The sequence below is a fragment of the Pongo abelii genome, chromosome 19, assembly GCF_028885655.2.
Source record: "Pongo abelii isolate AG06213 chromosome 19, NHGRI_mPonAbe1-v2.0_pri, whole genome shotgun sequence".
NCBI lineage: Eukaryota > Metazoa > Chordata > Mammalia > Primates > Hominidae > Pongo > Pongo abelii.
Genome location: NC_072004.2, coordinates 6,388,516 through 6,404,855, shown reverse-complemented (window position 1 = coordinate 6,404,855; position 16,340 = coordinate 6,388,516). Strand labels below are relative to the sequence as shown.

Below are 16,340 nucleotides of genomic sequence, written 5' to 3'. Positions count from 1 at the left end.
CTTGCTTGTCCATGTTCATCTCATCCTCTTGGCTTTGGCCCATGGTCCCAGCTCGTCAAGGCCATGGTGAACGGCCATGCATCTGTCCAGTCTGCATGAGCAGTGTCCTTCTTAATGCAGCTTATTCTCTCTTGTGAGCACTTTTGTCGAGATGCTTGACATGGCTCAAGTCCTGGAGGGAGGTGGAGGCTCCCTCCACTGGAGCCCATCAGGGAGTGGACTGGGGTAAGCCACTTGACCAGGCTATCTTCTTGCTCCTGACTCCCTTTGTTGTTTACAAAGTTACCGTCAGAGAGCTGGGCAGCAGCCGTACCCCAACCCAGGCCCAGAAGACATGGTGATGCCCAACTCCACTAGTCGTTATAACCGTGTCCAAATAGGAAATGAGCTTTGCCTGGCATGACTAGCTTTCAGGGGGGCCATGTTGGCTCCTAGGAACTGTCACTTAGCTTTCCAAGTGCTGACACCAGCCGTCCAAGCTGGATAGCCAGGCCTGGGGTCTGTCATGTCGAGGAGTTGTCTTGCAGCCAACTCCCACTCCCTACCCGCCTGGAGCTCTCCAACCTGTCCACATCTCTGCACACGTCCTCCACGGCCATTGACAGGATGAGCCCCTGCTCATTTTTCCTGGTTCTCTGGGCTAGAATGCTTGCCTGGGCCTGGGAGCAGCCGGCCACTGTGAAGGCAGGAGCAGAACAAGCTGTGGTCAGAGGAAAGGGCATGGGTTCCAGGTCTCAGAGAAGGGATTTGATCTGGACTCCTGGCACAGTAACTCTGGTAACTGGGAGCTGGGAGGCCCCGGAGGCCCTGGCTGGCTCCTGCCTCTCTTTCCTCTGGGCAGCAGAGGTCAGCGTGGCTAAATTGCTAGTTATCCCTTTCTTCAATTAAGGACAATTCTTCTGACGCAGGAAGTTAACTCCCACCAGTTAATCTAATGGCCTTGAGTTCTGATGTGTTTGCTCTGTCAGAAGGCTGGGCTGGAACTTCCTTGGCAGCTGGTAACAGTCAGTGCCTTCAGGGGCTGCCTTGGGGGTGGACAGAGGCTGGGGTGAAGGTTTAGAGGGGAACCATGGATCTGGGCCTCTGAGTCGTGGTTTTCAGGGGACAGATCTGGCTCACTGTCTTCCCATCTGAGAAATGGGGTGTGGAGTGGTCTGGAGAGATGAGTTCTGAAACTCCCATCAACTTGGCACCTCCCCTTAACCACTCCACCCAGGCCCTCCTGGGTGACTAGTTTAGGGTTTGTGAGGACTAAGTGGTGGGAGGGGAAGGGGTCTGGGTGCCCACCCAGGGAGCATCTGTCAGCAGGTGTTTGCCTGTGTCTGTGTGTACGAGTGTGCCTACACACACCCATGCATGCATCCCTAAGCACACACAAGCACACACACATACACCCCATGCACACATACCAGGCACACACACAAACACAACGTGAAGCTGTGCCCAGAAGCAGGAGGGCCCTTGATGCCCTCTGGTCACTGCTGCTGCTGTGAGCCAGGGCTAGGGAGGAGCTCAGGCCCAGGCGTGTCCCCTCTGTGGCAGGCGCATTGCTTCTTCTGCAGCCAGTGTTCTGGCTCCTGCGTGACCACTCACGCCTACAGACCAGGTGGCCAAGCCTGGACATTGTCCAGGCTATCAGGCCTCTGAAACGCCTCAGGGAAGGGTGAGGCCAGTGAGGCCCAGTAGACAAAGCACAGGGGCCTGAAACTGAATCCTCCATGACCACAAGCACCGAACTTTCTCAGCCCCCACTTCCTTATATGTACACTGAGGATAATGCAATGTAGCTGAGAGGGTACATGAGGGTAAATACTGCCTGTCCAATCAATAGTCCTTGTTATTCTCATCCCCGGTCTCATCCTTGTAGTGGGGAAAGCCTGCAGGATCCATTCCTGCTCTCCCAGCTGGTGACCAATGGCAGGTGCTGGTGAACAGCGTTGGATTCAGGAGCCCAGAGCTTCTGCAATTCTACATCTGTTGGAGTTGGTGCTGTCATCCGGCTCTGAGATCCAGAGCTCTTGGGACTGATGGGTTTCCTGGGAGGTGAGCTCTGGCAAACGTGGATGGTTGTTCTCCCTGGGTGAAGCCATACTAGGGAGTTTGGGTAGAAGGCCCTGGGAAGCCCTGGTTTTGTCGGGTGAGGTGTCAGAAGGCAGAGCAGAACTCATGGATGGGACATGCGGGTTGTAGATTAGAGCTCAAACGAGTAAGAACATTCTTAAGGGCAGCACTAGCCAAAAAAAAAAAAAAAAAATTAATAAAAGGAAGAACTCTCACTTAAGATACTGAGCTTCCTGTCCTTGGAGGTAACCAACCAGGAGCTGAAGGACTGCTTAGCAGGAATCTTGTGAATGGAGTCAAAGCCCCAGAGGAGGCACTGGACTGAGAGCCCCCATCTAACCCCATGTGTGCCCTGTTTCCATAGAGGAGCTTGCAGGACCCTGGAGCGTGGACTATGGATGGAATTCTCCAGTTGACCTTTTCCCTGTTAAGTGGAGTGGGACAGGGTGTGCTGGGTGCCTGGCTATACAGATGGTAACTGGGCTTCAGCCTTACCAATTCCTGGGGGAGGCAGGGCACCGTCTCAGTGGAGGGTTGCTACCTCTCAGGCACCGCCAAATACAATTGGCCATCTCCTGCTCTCTGTTGGGGCTGGACTGTGGATCCCTGCTGCCCCTAAACAGAAGTCATAACCCATATCTCCCCGGCCCACGAGGCCTGTCCACTAGAATCTCTGCATCCCGATTTAGGAAGTGGAAGGCGGGTACTGCTCACCACCAGGCCCCTGGGGTCCACAAAGCCTGCTCCAACCTAGAACCCCAGGTGGATGTGCAAGTGTTTTACTTATCCCTTGAGGGTTAAAATCACAGGAATCCTTTCTCTTTTGAGGTTAGGTCAGACGCTATAAATGATCCAGAACCCCTGGAGTGGGGGCTGATGGAGGGGGTCCCTCTCTTGTCTCTGATCCCAGAGCGACTTTCCTCTTGACTTCGTGGGAGCCTCCCTGGGTCCCTGTCCTCCTTCCTCTCCCCGCTCCCTCTGTCCCTCTCTCCCGGAGCTGGGCTCTGGGTCTCTGGTCTCCTCCGAATTTCTCTCTCTCTCCCTCCCCCTCGGCGTTCCGGCCCTGGGAGCGTCTCTCTCCAGCGCTGTCAAATAGTCTCTGCGCCCCTCTCCCAGTCCAGGGCCCCGTCTCTGGCCCGCAGTGTCTCGGGCTGTCTCCGCGTCTCTGCGCCCCTGGGCTGCCGCCCCTCGCGCGCTGCGGTGGCGGCGCGGGCTGGAGCGCTGCGGCCGCGGCCCGGGGCGGGGGTGCGGGCCCGCGGGGGCGGCGTTGGGCGCCTTCCTTCGTCAGTCCCTCCCCGGCGGCGCGGGGGGTGGGGGGGGGGGCGCGGCCGCCGCTCGGCGCCTTTAAGGGAGCGGGAGGGAGCGGCGAGGCGGCGGCGGCTGCGGTGGCGGCAGCCGAGGCGAGCGGGGCGGGGGCGCGGGCGCGGCGCTCGGAGTCCGTTCGGGGCCGGAGGCGGCCGGGGCCGGGCCCGGGAGGCGCGAGGAGCGCGGGTAGCGCCGCCGGAGCCCGCCGCCCGGGACATGGCCAAGGCGGGCCGTGCAGGTGAGGGCGGGCGCGGGGAGGGCAGGGCCGGGGCCCGGGGGAGGGACTCGCGCGTCTCGAGGAGGGGCCGCCGGTCCAGGTGAACCCCTCGCGCAGGTGGGCGGAGGTCCCGGGAGGGCGTAGGGGGCGGTAGCGGGGCTGCACCTCCCGCGCGTGGAGAGGGGGCTCCGCGCGCCCCCAGTCCTTCCTGCGCCCCCGGTCACCTCGCGGGACACCGCGTCCCCTTCTCCACGGCCCCGCCGGAAAGGGCCAGGTCTGCGGCGCCCCGGGCCAGTCCCGCCGTTGGGAGCCCTCTGCACCCCGCGGAGGCCCCGGGCAGACCCGGGCTTCGCCACCGAAGGGGATGTCCCACGGCCGCCGCTTCGTCCCACACCCCAACGCAAACCGGGACGCGCCCCCTGGTCCTGCAGCTCTCTCCATCCAGGACGCCACAACCCCCCGACCCAGCCCCCGTCACCAGCTCAGTCCAGAGACCCAGATTCCTTCTCGGGAAGGAGGGGAGCCCCGTGCCGCGCCGGCTGCTGGCCGCCCCGCCCCCTCCCCCATTGACCCTGGGACGCAAAGCCTCAGCTGCAGAGGCCTCTTCTGGGGTCCCGTGGGCTCTGCCCTCCCCCAGGCTCAGACGGTGTAGCCAGTGGTTTGAGGGAGCGGGCATTAGTCATTCGTTCATTCATCCAGCCCGACGTTCATTCACTAGCATCTGCTCTGTGCCAGACCCTGAGCTGGGCACCGGGGCTCAGGCGGGCTCAGCCCCCCTGCTGCGCCCGTGCTGGGGAGACCCAGGCCCGTGACTCATCGGGCACACTCTGGGCCCGATGGTGCCTTGGGAAGCGGGTGGAGGACAGCTGTGCCCACAGGGCCGGCCATACAGTAGGCGGCAGCAAGCCTGGTCTCGGCAGTGCCTCTTGTGAGGCTGGCGTGTGAGAATCTACCATGAACTCACACCCAACCCGTGACGTTGGCTGGTGCCATGCCGTCCCCCAGGACTGGGCGCGACAGTGAAGGAATGGGTGTGAATTCACCCGTATGCACACTGGGCGTGAATACCACCGGGCTGTGTGTCAATCCACCCCCACGCCCGAAAGCTGCCCGGGACCCTGGGCTGCGGACCCGTCTCCCTGTGCAGGCACTGAGCCTGTAAGATTTAGGTGCCTGAGAATGCACTCCCGTTCTGTCCCCAAGGAGTCCTGTCGGGGTGGGGCCGGTTGTGTGAGGCACAGCCAGTATGGAACACAGCTAAACAGCCTTCTCACTCCCCTCCCTTTTCCCCTCCTGAGGGAGGCACTGTGAGATGACACCAAGGAGGCTGAAAAAGGCTTCTTGCCTCCCTCTTCCCTCCACCATGCCTGGGTCCTCACCCACCCCGACTCCTTAAAACGGCCCGTGGCAGGGCGTGTGTCCCGTCTGCTGCCCTACCCTGTGTGTGTGTGAGTGTGTGTGTGCACTGGGACGCCTTGAGCACAGGTCACCTGCCAGGGCACTGTCATCGCAACAGCAGTGAACATTTCGCTGCTTGTTCTATGTACTAGGCAGAGTGCTAAGCTCTTTACTGTACCGTGATCCTGGGGGCGAGGAAATGCGACTCTCCTCCCTTTTAAAACATCTAGAAACAGATACTCGGAGAAATAGCAGCCTCAAGGTGGCTCAGAGGGTCTGGGCAGAGCCTGGACTCACAGCCAGGTCTATTGGACTCGAAGGACTCTCTCTGTCACTGCCCTGATAGGTCACCCCCTTACCAAATGGGGGTGCCAGTCTCAGTCCCTCTGCCTTAGCCTGTGGGTCCTTTGGTCCCTGGGCTGAGAGTCTGCGGGAATTTGTTCCAGTGACAGGTGGAAAAACTGCCCTGCTCTGAGCATCAATGCCCCGTGCTGTTCTAACATTTTGTTTTTTTTCTGCTGCAATTTCATGCTTGGCCTTTTCCCTCGAGGCAACACAGATTCCCCACGTCTGTGGATCCAGTGCATGGGCTCCTGTCCCCCACACTCAGCAGTCACCCCAAGGAGTCTGGTTACCTCTCCCTTCTCAGCTCAGCTCTCCCAGGCTCCTCTGCATTTTGTAAATGTCCCTTCTTTTTTTTTGAGACGGAGTCTTGGTCTGTCTCCCAGGCTGGAGGGCAGTGGCTTGATCTCGGCTCACTGCAACCTCTGCCTCCCAGGCTGAAGCGATTCTCCTGCCTCAGCCTCCCGAGTAACTGGGACTACAGATACCTACCACCGCGCCCGGCTAATTTTTGTATTTTTAGTAGAGACGGGGTTTCACCATGTTGGCCAGGCTGGTTTTGAACTCCTGACCTCAAATGATCTGCCCACCTCAGCCTCCCAAAGTGATGAGATTACAGGTGTGAGGCACTGCGCCCAGCCTCCCTTCTCTTCTTGATGCTCCTAAGCCTACTGAATCAAAAACAACACACAGTAATGTGTGTACAAGAATCACATATTCCCCATTGGCAACATCTGTGAAGAATAGATTGGTGAGCTTCAGAACAGAGGGAGCCCTTGGAGATCAGGAACCCATCTCTTTCTTCACAGCTGGGGAAACTGAGGCCCAAGGAGAACATAGAGAGCGGGGTGGCTATTCAGTACCACCTGCCTCAGATGGGCAGACTGATGGGCAGGAATGATCAGGCCTTCACTCTGGTGGGGGATGGGGGGGTGACACGGGAACAAAGGGTGGCTGAAGGCCAGGAGTGGAGGCTATGGCACCCGGTGTGTGAGTGAGGGGTCTGCGCCATGACCTGTGAGGTGTTCCCTCTAAAATCTGGCCAGTAGGTCACCCATGGAGAGAAAAGACAGAGCTTTGGGCCCCAGGGCTGCCATGGTACCTGACTTTAGATCATCGCATGTGGTCTAGTGAATAATACCCCTGGAGTTGTGCAGTGCACAGCCTGGGCAGCAGGTCATGGCTGTGCCAGATTTGTGGCACGGCTTGTGTCAGACAAGAGCTAAAAGGAGGCAGTGAAAGGACTTTCACACTACCAGGAGAATCCAGGTACAAGAGAAATTGTTACCGGGGCCCAGAGAAGATGAGATAAATCTTCAGAAGGTGAATCCAGATGGGTTATTACCAGTTCTCAATCTCTAGGGGAGATTTCAGTTACACAGACAGGCATCATTTATGGTGGCCCCAGTCTAGCCAGTGACAGGGAGGTGGGGGCAGGGGTGGGGAGGATTCAGAAGCTCTGTGTAGGAGGGATAATTTACAGTACAGAGCTCCCCATGGAGCAGAGAGGCCAGTGAGTGGCTTGAGACAGACAGTGAAGGCTGGGTTTCTCTGGGAGATGGGCCCTAAAGGCCAGCACAGTTTGGATAGAAAGGTGGCCAGGGGCTCAGCGTGGTGGCTCATGCCTGTAATCCCAGCACTTTGGGAGGCCGAGGCGGGCAGATCACGAGGTCAGGAGATCGAGACCATCCTGGCTAACATGGTGAAACCCCATCTCTACTAAAAATACAAAAACAAAATTAGCTGGGCGTGGTGGTGGGTGCCTATAGTCCCAGCTACTTGAGAGGCTGAGGCGAGAGAATGGCATGAACCCAGGAGTCAAGGTGAGCCGAGATCGTGCCATTGCACTCCAGCCTGGGCGACAGAGCGAGACTCCGTCTAAAAAAGAAAAAGAAAGGTGACCAGGGGCCAGCTTCCAGGTGGGGGTAGTGGCTTGAACAAAGGCTAGGAGGATGGAAAGGAAAAGGCACATGTGTAAGTGTGGAAGGACTGCTATGGGTAGGGGTGGAAGGTGGGTAGGAAGTGCCCAAAAGTACAGAAACCTGGCTGGAGTGGAAGAATGCAGAGGGCTAAAAGGAACTCCAGAGAGCACGAAGACAGGAGTGCCGGGTGTTTCGACAGATCCCTCTGGCTGGGACGCCAGGGCTCCTGGGAAGCTGGAGAGAGGCCAGCCTGGTGGAGCTGCCTTTGTTGGGAAGGGTTGGTTCTGATTCCTGCCAGCCACACTGCCCCTCCCTTCCTGTCTACCTCCCTGTGCCTCTCCCTCTGCACCCCAACAGGCTGCCCCTCTCTCCCACTGAGAGAATGAGGGTAGGGGGTGGGGGCCAGGTCCCCAGGCTAGGCAGGAGCAGAGTGAACAGCCTAGAGGGTCTTGGCACCTCTCAGGCTAGGGCAGGAATATCTGCAGAGACAGAGCCGAGGCCACAGGGCTGGGCCTCCCGGGCTGGAGGAACCAGTTTATTCTCCTCTCAGGTGAATAAACTGCTCTGAGGGGCGTAGCTGGCAGGCTTCCATGTGGCAAACCTAGTAATTTGAGTCAGTAAAGTACTGATCCTACAGTGTTAGGATGGGAGGGAACATTTCAATACTCATGTTCCCTCGTTAACAATGGGTCGCTGAGGGCCCGTGAGGGGTAGGTATTTGGCCAGCGTCACAGAAGAAGGTGACGGCAGAGCCTGGGTTTCCAGAGTTTGGACCTTGCTCTGCTGAGTCAGCCTCCTTTGGGGTCCTCCTGGAGTGGGGCGTGTGCTCTCACATCCTTCCAAAGCCAGACTTCTCCTGGGCCCCTTACTCTGTGGCTCCCAGGGGCAGGGACTAGTGGCTGGATCACTCAGAGGAGGAAACATCTGGAAGCTTGGAAAGGAGACTAGTACAGATTTTTTTAAAAAAAAAACAACAACATTTTTAATACATTTTTTTTTCATAGAGACGGGGGGTCTCATCATGTTGCCCAGGCTGGTCTCAAACTCTGGGCCTCAAGTAATCCTTCCTGCTTTGGCTTCCCAAAGTGCTGGGATTACAGGCATGAGCCATTGCACTTGGACAACACTGGGATTCTTAAATCTTTGGGGAGGTGCCAGGGGATTTGAGGCATGACTCCGAGAAACTCCCAGGCCTAGGGCACCGATTACTTTACTGCGTATCTTGGGACAGGCATTGCCTCCTGCAAGGAGATGGCAAACCCAGTTTCTTTGGTCCTCAATGGGAAGTCTGTGGTCAAATATGGTCAAATCAGACACCAGTGTCCAGACTCCAGGCTTTTTTTTTTTTTGAGACGGAGTCTCGCTCTGTTGCCCAGCTGGAGTGCAGTGGCGTGATCTCAGCTCACTGCAAGCTCCACCTCCTGGGTTCACGCCATTCTCCCGCCTCAGCCTCCTGAGTAGCTGGGACTACAGGCAACCGCCACCACGCCCGACTAATTTTTTGTATTTTTAGTAGAGACGGGGTTTCACCATGTCAGCCAGGATGGTCTCCATCTCCTGACCTCGTGATCCGCCTGCCTCGGCCTTCCAAAGTGCTGGGATTACAGGTGTGAGCCACTGTGCCTGGCCAGACTCCAGGCTTTTCAAAAGCTTTCCTGCAGTCTGGGGTGTGCTGGAACTTGGATGTGCCTCATGTTCCTATGCAAATACGCCGACCTCTGTGAAATCACCTATCACAGCACCAGACCTGGCAGGTCCCAGCCTGAGACGTTTGTTGCCTCTCAGTTCTGGCTGTGGTGTCCTTGTTTGAGCCAAGGATGGTGCAGCTCAAACAGAGAGGTTCCACCTCAATCCTGTGACCCTGGGCCTGGAACCCCTTATCCCTCATTTGAGGCCTCTGTAACTTGACCTGTGTTTGGATGTCCGGTGTGGCAGGACACAGAATACGAGGACCTGGCTGGACAGCGTCGCTGCCCCAGCCACTTGCCTGGGCCATGTCTGGGTCAGATTGGCCAGAAGCTGTTTTCTCACATACATCTTCATATGCTATGAGACTTCATGGCTGGAGGTGGCCTGGTGATCTCTCAGTTCTACCTGTTAAGCAGGTTGGGAGACAGAGACCAGACCCTTTCGGTCAAGGGTCCTTCTCTGAGATCCGGCATCCTTTTCCCTTTCAAGGACAGAGTGTGAACTTTCAGAGACCACGGAGGCTTTAGGGATTGGGGACTTCCTTGTAGGACCCAGCTGCCTTCCAGGAATTCTGAGAGCCTAGGATCGGGAGTTCGCATGCTGGGACCGATTTGGCTCAGATCCTATAGCAGCTCTCAGCATGCTTTTCTGTCCAATGGCTCAACAGCATCTCTGAGGTAGAGCCAATATTATTCCCATTTTATGAATGAGACACTGAGGCTCAGAAGGGTTAAATGTCTAGTTCTAGAATCACAAGTAAAGTTAGAGGCAAAGCTGGAATTAGAGCTTATGTCTCTTCTACTGTTGTAGTCAATATTCCTGGGAGCTAATTTGTCTAACGAAGCAGAGGCCTGGCTCTGGCACTGGTTGACCTTGAACTGTCCTCTTTGGGCCTCAGTTTCCTTATCTGTAAAAGTGAAAGGGAAGAGTTTGGGGGTCAGGATGCGCTTCAGGCTCTTTCCAGCTCCAACACTGCTCTCTCCTTTTTGGAGAAAGCCTCCCTGGCTGTAGGTTTTACTGTGCCCTGAAGAGGCCTTGCTCCCTCTCAACTCTGACCTTGCATTGATCCTCCCAGACTTGAGGGTCAGTCAATCCATGGGGAGCTGAGGACATGGACGTGGAGAGCACGTGCCTCCTGGCAGGCCATCACCAGGTCTGTAGCCAGCAGCCCGGAAGGGGGTGGCCAGGGTCCCCAGGGGAAGGGCTTGGTGTGGGAGGTGGGAGGAGAGAATGCATAACAAATGAGTTTGGAAATCAAATGAGATCTGAGCTCCCCACCCACTCCCTCAAATCTCTCTTCACTCTCTCTCTTTTAAAATTCCTGTTTTCTAAAGAGAAAGAAAATGCTAAATTGCACCCCCTTTTGCAAACGGAATAGGAGGCTTAGTGAGTCACTCCGGAGGTAAATGCCACCTCCAGGGTCCCACGTGTGCCTGTGGAGGCCTGCACAGCTGTGTGGCCACCAGCCCCCACAGGGTGCGTGTGTGGCAAGGGTAGACAGGGGGCAGAAGCCTCCTCTGTCCATGACTCTGGGGTGGGAGCTGGGTCCCAGCACTGGGGCCCCACCCAGCCAACCTGCTTCCTCCAGGCTCTCCTAGGGCTGGATTTGTGAGGCTCACACGTTCATGGGGCCACAGCTCAGATTGGGCCAGGCTGGAGGCCTGTGTGGTCACTGTCAGCGCTCGATTTGAGGCTAGAGATGGGGTGCAGGGTGTGGCATGTTGGGGTTCAGTCTGTGGCTGGAGTTGGCACAGTGTGAGTGAATTTGGGGCTCCATAGGGTGTAGTCCGTGTGGCCAGGGCTGGCAAGGGGCTGCGGGGGGTTGCATCTGCCTCTGGAAAGCAGGCGTCTCAGGTTTTGTGAAGCTGCTCTCTCTAGGTGTCTCGGAGAAGCTCTTCTCCAGGGCTGGTGAGCAGGACAGCTTGGAGTGAACCACCTACCAGGGGAAGGTTCCTGGGGGTGTTGGGAGCCTTGTCTCTCTTTGAGAGGGTCAGCCTGTTTATTAGAAGACCTGGGACATGGGAGGCCAGAGAGGAGGTGTTCCTCTTCCCAGATGACCCATTCTTCTGGAAGGAGGGGAAGTAGCCGTCTGTTAGCTGGTAGCAGGGATGCCAAACAAGGGTTGAAAGCAAAAATAGAAACGTGTTGGGCTCTGTCTGGGAGGGGCGTTGAGTTCTGGTGGATCTGAGAGGCCTCTTCTGAGCTGTCTGCTGCTGACACCGTGTTTGCTTGGCTCTGGGTATTTGCAGAGCACGTCACGTCCTGCACTCCTGCCCTCCTCAGGGAGAGACCTAGGTGTGCAGGATGTGGGACTGTGAGCTCTCGGGGCTGGCAGCTAGAAGGCTTTCACTTGTTCTAGAGTCTGTTTTTCAGAGATTCTGAGTGTCTGTGGCTGCCCGTCACTCATGCACCATTGACCTTTTCTGATTGTTCTGGGTTGATCCAGATTACTACCCTCAGCAGAGCTCCTTTTGGCCCTGATGTCGCCCCTGTGGGTTCCTTCTCTTCCCCTTGGTCCTACTTCCTGCCCCCCATGAGGCTAGTCCCAACCGAGCAACTCTGGAGTCATCCCTTGTGGTAAAAAGAGCTATTTTCAGTTTTCCCATTACTGTCCAGTGCGGGTGTGTGTGTGTGTTTATCCCTCGCAGCCTCTGTGTTTCCTTCTTGTATAGTGTAATCTGGAGCAGTGATGAGAGCTCCGCCTCTGGGGCTTTGGCTGGCAATTCCTGGCACTGTGCTTTGGCACCAAATGGAGGGGCCTGGGGGCAGAGGCAACCTTGGGCCCCATCTTTGCTCAGTTGCAGTCCAGGAGTGGCAGGTGGTATGAGTCGAATCACCTGCAGGGGGTCACACTGGCTCTTGCTGGCATGGGGTGGGGAGCTGCTGCCCTCCCACTGTTTGCTCCAGGCTAATGGCAGCCTTTGATGCGCTTCCCAAAAAGCTGGTCATTTCATTGAGGTGGTCTTTGAAAGAGACCCCAGCCAGGCGTGGTGGCTCACGCCTGTAATCCCAACACTTTGGGAGGCCGAGGCAGGCACATCACCTGAGGTTGGGAGTTTGAGACAAGCCTGACGAACATGGAGAAACTCCGTCTCTACTAAAAATACAAAATTAGCTGGGCGTGGTGGCACATGCCTGTAATCCCAGCTACTAGGGAGGCTGAGGCAGGAGAGAACCCGGGAGGCGGAGGTTGCGGTGAGCCGAGATCATGCCATTGCACTGCAGCCTAAGCAACAAGAGTGAAACTCCGTCAAAAAAAAAAAAAGAAAGAGACCCCAGAGTCCTTTGAGGAGTCTGATTCCAACCTGGCCTCCCGTTGCCTGGGTAGGTGCCTGGACCTTGAGCCCATTCTCAGCTCTATGCAAGGGGATCCTGCGATGAGCAGAAGGAATGCCTCCTGCTGTCCTGTCTTTCGGGCTGCCCTCCTGGGGAGCCTGCAGGTGGCAGAGCCTGTCGTGGCACAGTGGCAGGTGCTACAGGGAACTCATTTTAGAGGGAGGAGAGAGCCTCCTCCTTATGGAACAAGAGTCTGGCGGGACATAGGGGGGACAGCTGGGCCTTGGGAGAATTGTTCCAAATAATTCAGAACTGTTGGGAGCCTAATTGGCAGAGCAAATGAAAGTACAATAGATAGCCAAAGCTATTAATCACTAATTATCTCCTAAATAAGGTAATTAATGGGTATTTAAATGGCATATTTATGACATACCAGCAGGTCTTCAAAAAGCACATTTTCCCCAAAGCAACTGGTTCGGCCAACTGTGCCCTGCTTGGAGACCCCCCTTACCCCTAGAAACAGGCGGCATGACAGGAGGCACATCAGTTTTCTTCTCTGAGCTTCAGTTTTCTCATCTGTCAACAAGAATTGTGAGTCCTTTCTTACTGACCTCCCTGGGCTATCATGAAGACGACAGGCAGCAGAAGCTGTGGAAATCCCAGGCAACCAGATGCAATGCTGTACAGATTTTTTCTTTTTTTTTTTTTGAGACGGAGTCTTGCTCTGTCACCCAGGCTGGAGTGCAATGGCACAATCTCAGCTCACTGCAACCTCCACTTCCCGGGTTCAAGCAGTTCTCCCTGCCTCAGCCTCCCGAGTAGCTGGGATTACAGGCATGCACCACCATGCCTGGCTAATTTTTATATTTTTTAGTAGAGACGGGGTTTTGCCCTGTTGGCCAGCTTGGTCTGCAACTCCTGATTTCAGGTGATCCACCTGCCTCCGCCTCCCAAAGTGCTGGGATTACAGGTGTCAGCCACCGCGGCTGCCCTGTACAGACTTTAGAGTGAACATATCCTTCAAGTTATTTGATACAAGCCCTTGATTGTGCTGGATGCCGTTGTGTGGCCAGGATTAGGGCTTAGTCTTTGGCTAGTAGTGTTGTTGGTCTGTGACTGAGTCAAGCTGGGTGTGTAGTCAGGTTCGTGGTGTGGTTTGAGACAGGAGTTGTGGCCTGGCCTGTGGCCATGGTTATAACTCAGTCTACAGCCGAGCTGAAAGTTGAGGCCGTGGTTGAGGTTGAGGTTTGGGCCACGGCTAGTCTCAGACCTGAGCTGCTCTCAGGACAGTTCTGCAACCTGAAGTCAGCCTCAGTCTTTAAGTGCGTTACCGATGGATGGATGAAACCCCTTGGTTGCCCTGGAAGCTGGATTTCTTCCTGGGTTCTCCAGGATGTTGGCTTCAGATGCTGCGTACCCGGGCAGATAGGCCCTTCCAGGGCTCCTGGCGTGTCCCCTGAAACAGACGAGCACATGAGCTCATCGGTGGCACATATAGCAGTTTGGGAGATAGTTAGGATATGTTTCTATAGCAACCAACCCCCAACCAGTACTGGTTTCCTTCAGTAATGCCTTTTTCTGGAAGCAGCTTCTCCTGGCGTCTCATCCCTCCCTGGACAGCCCCCCTTCAAGGCTGAGGATAGGCTGGCTGGCCCTGGACTGGTCTGGTCTCCAAATTCACCCTGATCCAGAGAGGAAGCCTGAGGACATTCCCTCGGGGATGCTCCCCTGAGAGGGGGCCTTGCTAAGATCTCCCCTATGCTGGGCAACACTGAGCATGACAAGAGCCTTCTCTGTGCCCAGCCCTGACCTGGTGGAGGATAGGAGCCTGGAGAGGATTCGTACCAGGTGTCTTCCAGGGGGAACCCACAGCCCAGTGGGGCAGGCAGGCCTAGACCCAGTCTGTAAATAGGGACTCTGAGGGACACAGGTGCTGGACATGAAGGACACACAAGGAGACAGGCGCCCGGGCTGGCCTCAGGGGCCAAGAAAGACTTCCAGCTGATGCTTCAAGCATCAGTAGGAATTGGGGGTGGGATGGGGAGATAGAAGACATTTCAGGCATCAGGACCTGCAGGAGGAAAGGCCTGGAGAGGAAGAGGAGCGTGGTGTGAAGGCTCTCCTGGTGGCAATGTGCTGCTGAAGCCCAGGCTGCTGGAAGGAGAGGCTGGGAGGGGAGAGCAGGTCCTGGCCTGCAGTAGTTCAAGTTTAGGGGGCAGACAAGGCAAGCCCCAGGGAGCTGTGATGGGAGGGAGGAGAGAGGGATTGGCCCCATGAGCGTGGGCAGGGGCAAGCATTTCCAGCCTTTGGGGAGTGGAGAGGCTCCCATTCCAGGGGCCTGAGAAGAAGGAGAGGGGTCTGCCCTTGGAAGCTGCCACAGATGAAGGAACCAAAGAAAAGCTCTTGGAGAATCACAATTTATTATTTTATTTAACACACCCTTTTGTAGCACTGATGGAGTCTCAGGCACTCTGCTAAACCGTTTTGAAATGTTTGTTCATGTAATCCTCACTGCGACACTATGTAAGCATGATTATCCTCCCCGTTTTACAGAGCAGGAAACTGAGGCACAGACGGGTTTCCTGCCATTTAGTAAGATCACGAATTGGTGAGTGGCAGAACTGGGGCTGGGAGCAGTCGGGTTGGTGAGGGATGGTGGTTCCCTCGAGGGAGGAGGAGGCAGAGAGGAGGTGGGGCTTCACAGTCACCTTCCTGTCCGCAGGAGCCTCGGCCAGGCAGTAGGAAGCACTGCACTCCACATTCTGAGTTTGGACCCCAGGGACCCCAAGGCAGAGCTGAGAGCACTGAAGTGTGATTCTAAGTGTGTGTGTGTGTGTGTGTGTGTGTGTGTGTGTGTGTGTGGCTGCATGAGCCACATGTGTACTCTGGGCTCTATGTGTCTACGGGGCTCCCACTGCCCATGGGACATCCCAAGGCCTGATTATTTTCAGCTGCATCAGCTGCCAGGAGTTAGACCCTGATGCTTGTGCTTGTAGAACCTGCTGTTCTCATGTATGTGTGTGTGTGTGTGTGTGTGTGTGTGTGTGTGTGTGTATGTGAGAGAGAGAGAGAGAGAGAGAGACCATTCGAATGAGCCTCAGCCCTGCAGCCAGGCACTGCTCTCACTCTTGGCTCTTCTCCTTTTCTGTTTTTTATTTTATTTTTATTTTCTTGAGACAGAGGCTCACTCTGTCCCCCAGGCTGGAGGGCAGTGGCATGATCATGGCTCAATGCAGCCTCAACCTCCTGGGCTCAAGTGATCCTCCCACCTCAGCCTCCTGAGTACCTGGGACTATAGGCACATGCCACCCTGCCAGGCTTGTTTTTTTACTTTGATTTTTTTGTACAGATGGGGTCTCACTTTGTTGACCTGGCTGGTCTCAAACTCCTGGGCTCAAGCAGTCCTCCTGCCTTGGCCTCCCAAAGTGCTGGGATTACAAGTGTGCGGCACCATGGCTGGCCTCCCTCTCCTCTTCTGAGGCACAGATTTCTCAAGTCCATCCAGCATTGACAGGCTGCAGTTTCTGATACAAACGTAGGCAGGGCTGGGCCTAGAAGCTGTGGCCACAGGCCAGTAGGTGCAGGTGCCGGCCCAACGCTGTGCACCCACCAGGGCCTCGCTTGGGGGCACCTGTTCCTTCCTGGAGGTCTGGAAATTGCAGGTGCTATCTGAATGTCCCTGGAGTCACAGCTGCCAGCAGACACCCATGTGCCCTCCTTTGCCCTGATGCTCCTTACCCTTGAGGAGAAAGTTCTAGATCCAGCTTTCCTTGGAAAGGGCTCGATTGTTTTGGCCTATGTCTCTCCCTTCTTCCCACCTGCCCCGGCCTGGCCAACCCTGCCCACCCCTTCCTTGGAGGCTCATATTGGCTTCCCCTCCCCCGGAAACCCTCTGGGGACCCTAGCCAGTCCCTGCTTCCGGGAGGACAGTTCCCACTTGCCTCGGGACAGACACGCGGGTGTGGAATTTCGCACGGCCAGGCCGCCTGCTCCTCTGTTCCTCCCGTGCTCTGTGCAGGAAGCAGTGTAGGGCTGTGCCCCCAGGGCTGGCATTTCTGAGGGCAGGGACTGTTCCAGTTCAGCTCTGTCCCCTACTCCTTCCTTCCTAACACCATCTGGCCCAAGGTCTG

General features: G+C 56.2%; 1 protein-coding gene across 1 annotated transcript in view; it reads left to right on the top strand.

Moving 5' to 3' along the window:
- Positions 1-3,552: 3,552 nt before the first annotated feature.
- Positions 3,553-16,340, top strand: part of PITPNM3 (PITPNM family member 3) — a 105,794-nt gene continuing 93,006 nt past the window's right edge. Inside the window, exon 1 of the mRNA XM_024235409.3 lies at positions 3,553-3,604. Within this exon, the coding sequence (XP_024091177.3) occupies positions 3,583-3,604 (22 nt within the window). The 5' untranslated portion in view covers positions 3,553-3,582. The remainder of the gene's footprint in view (positions 3,605-16,340) is intronic.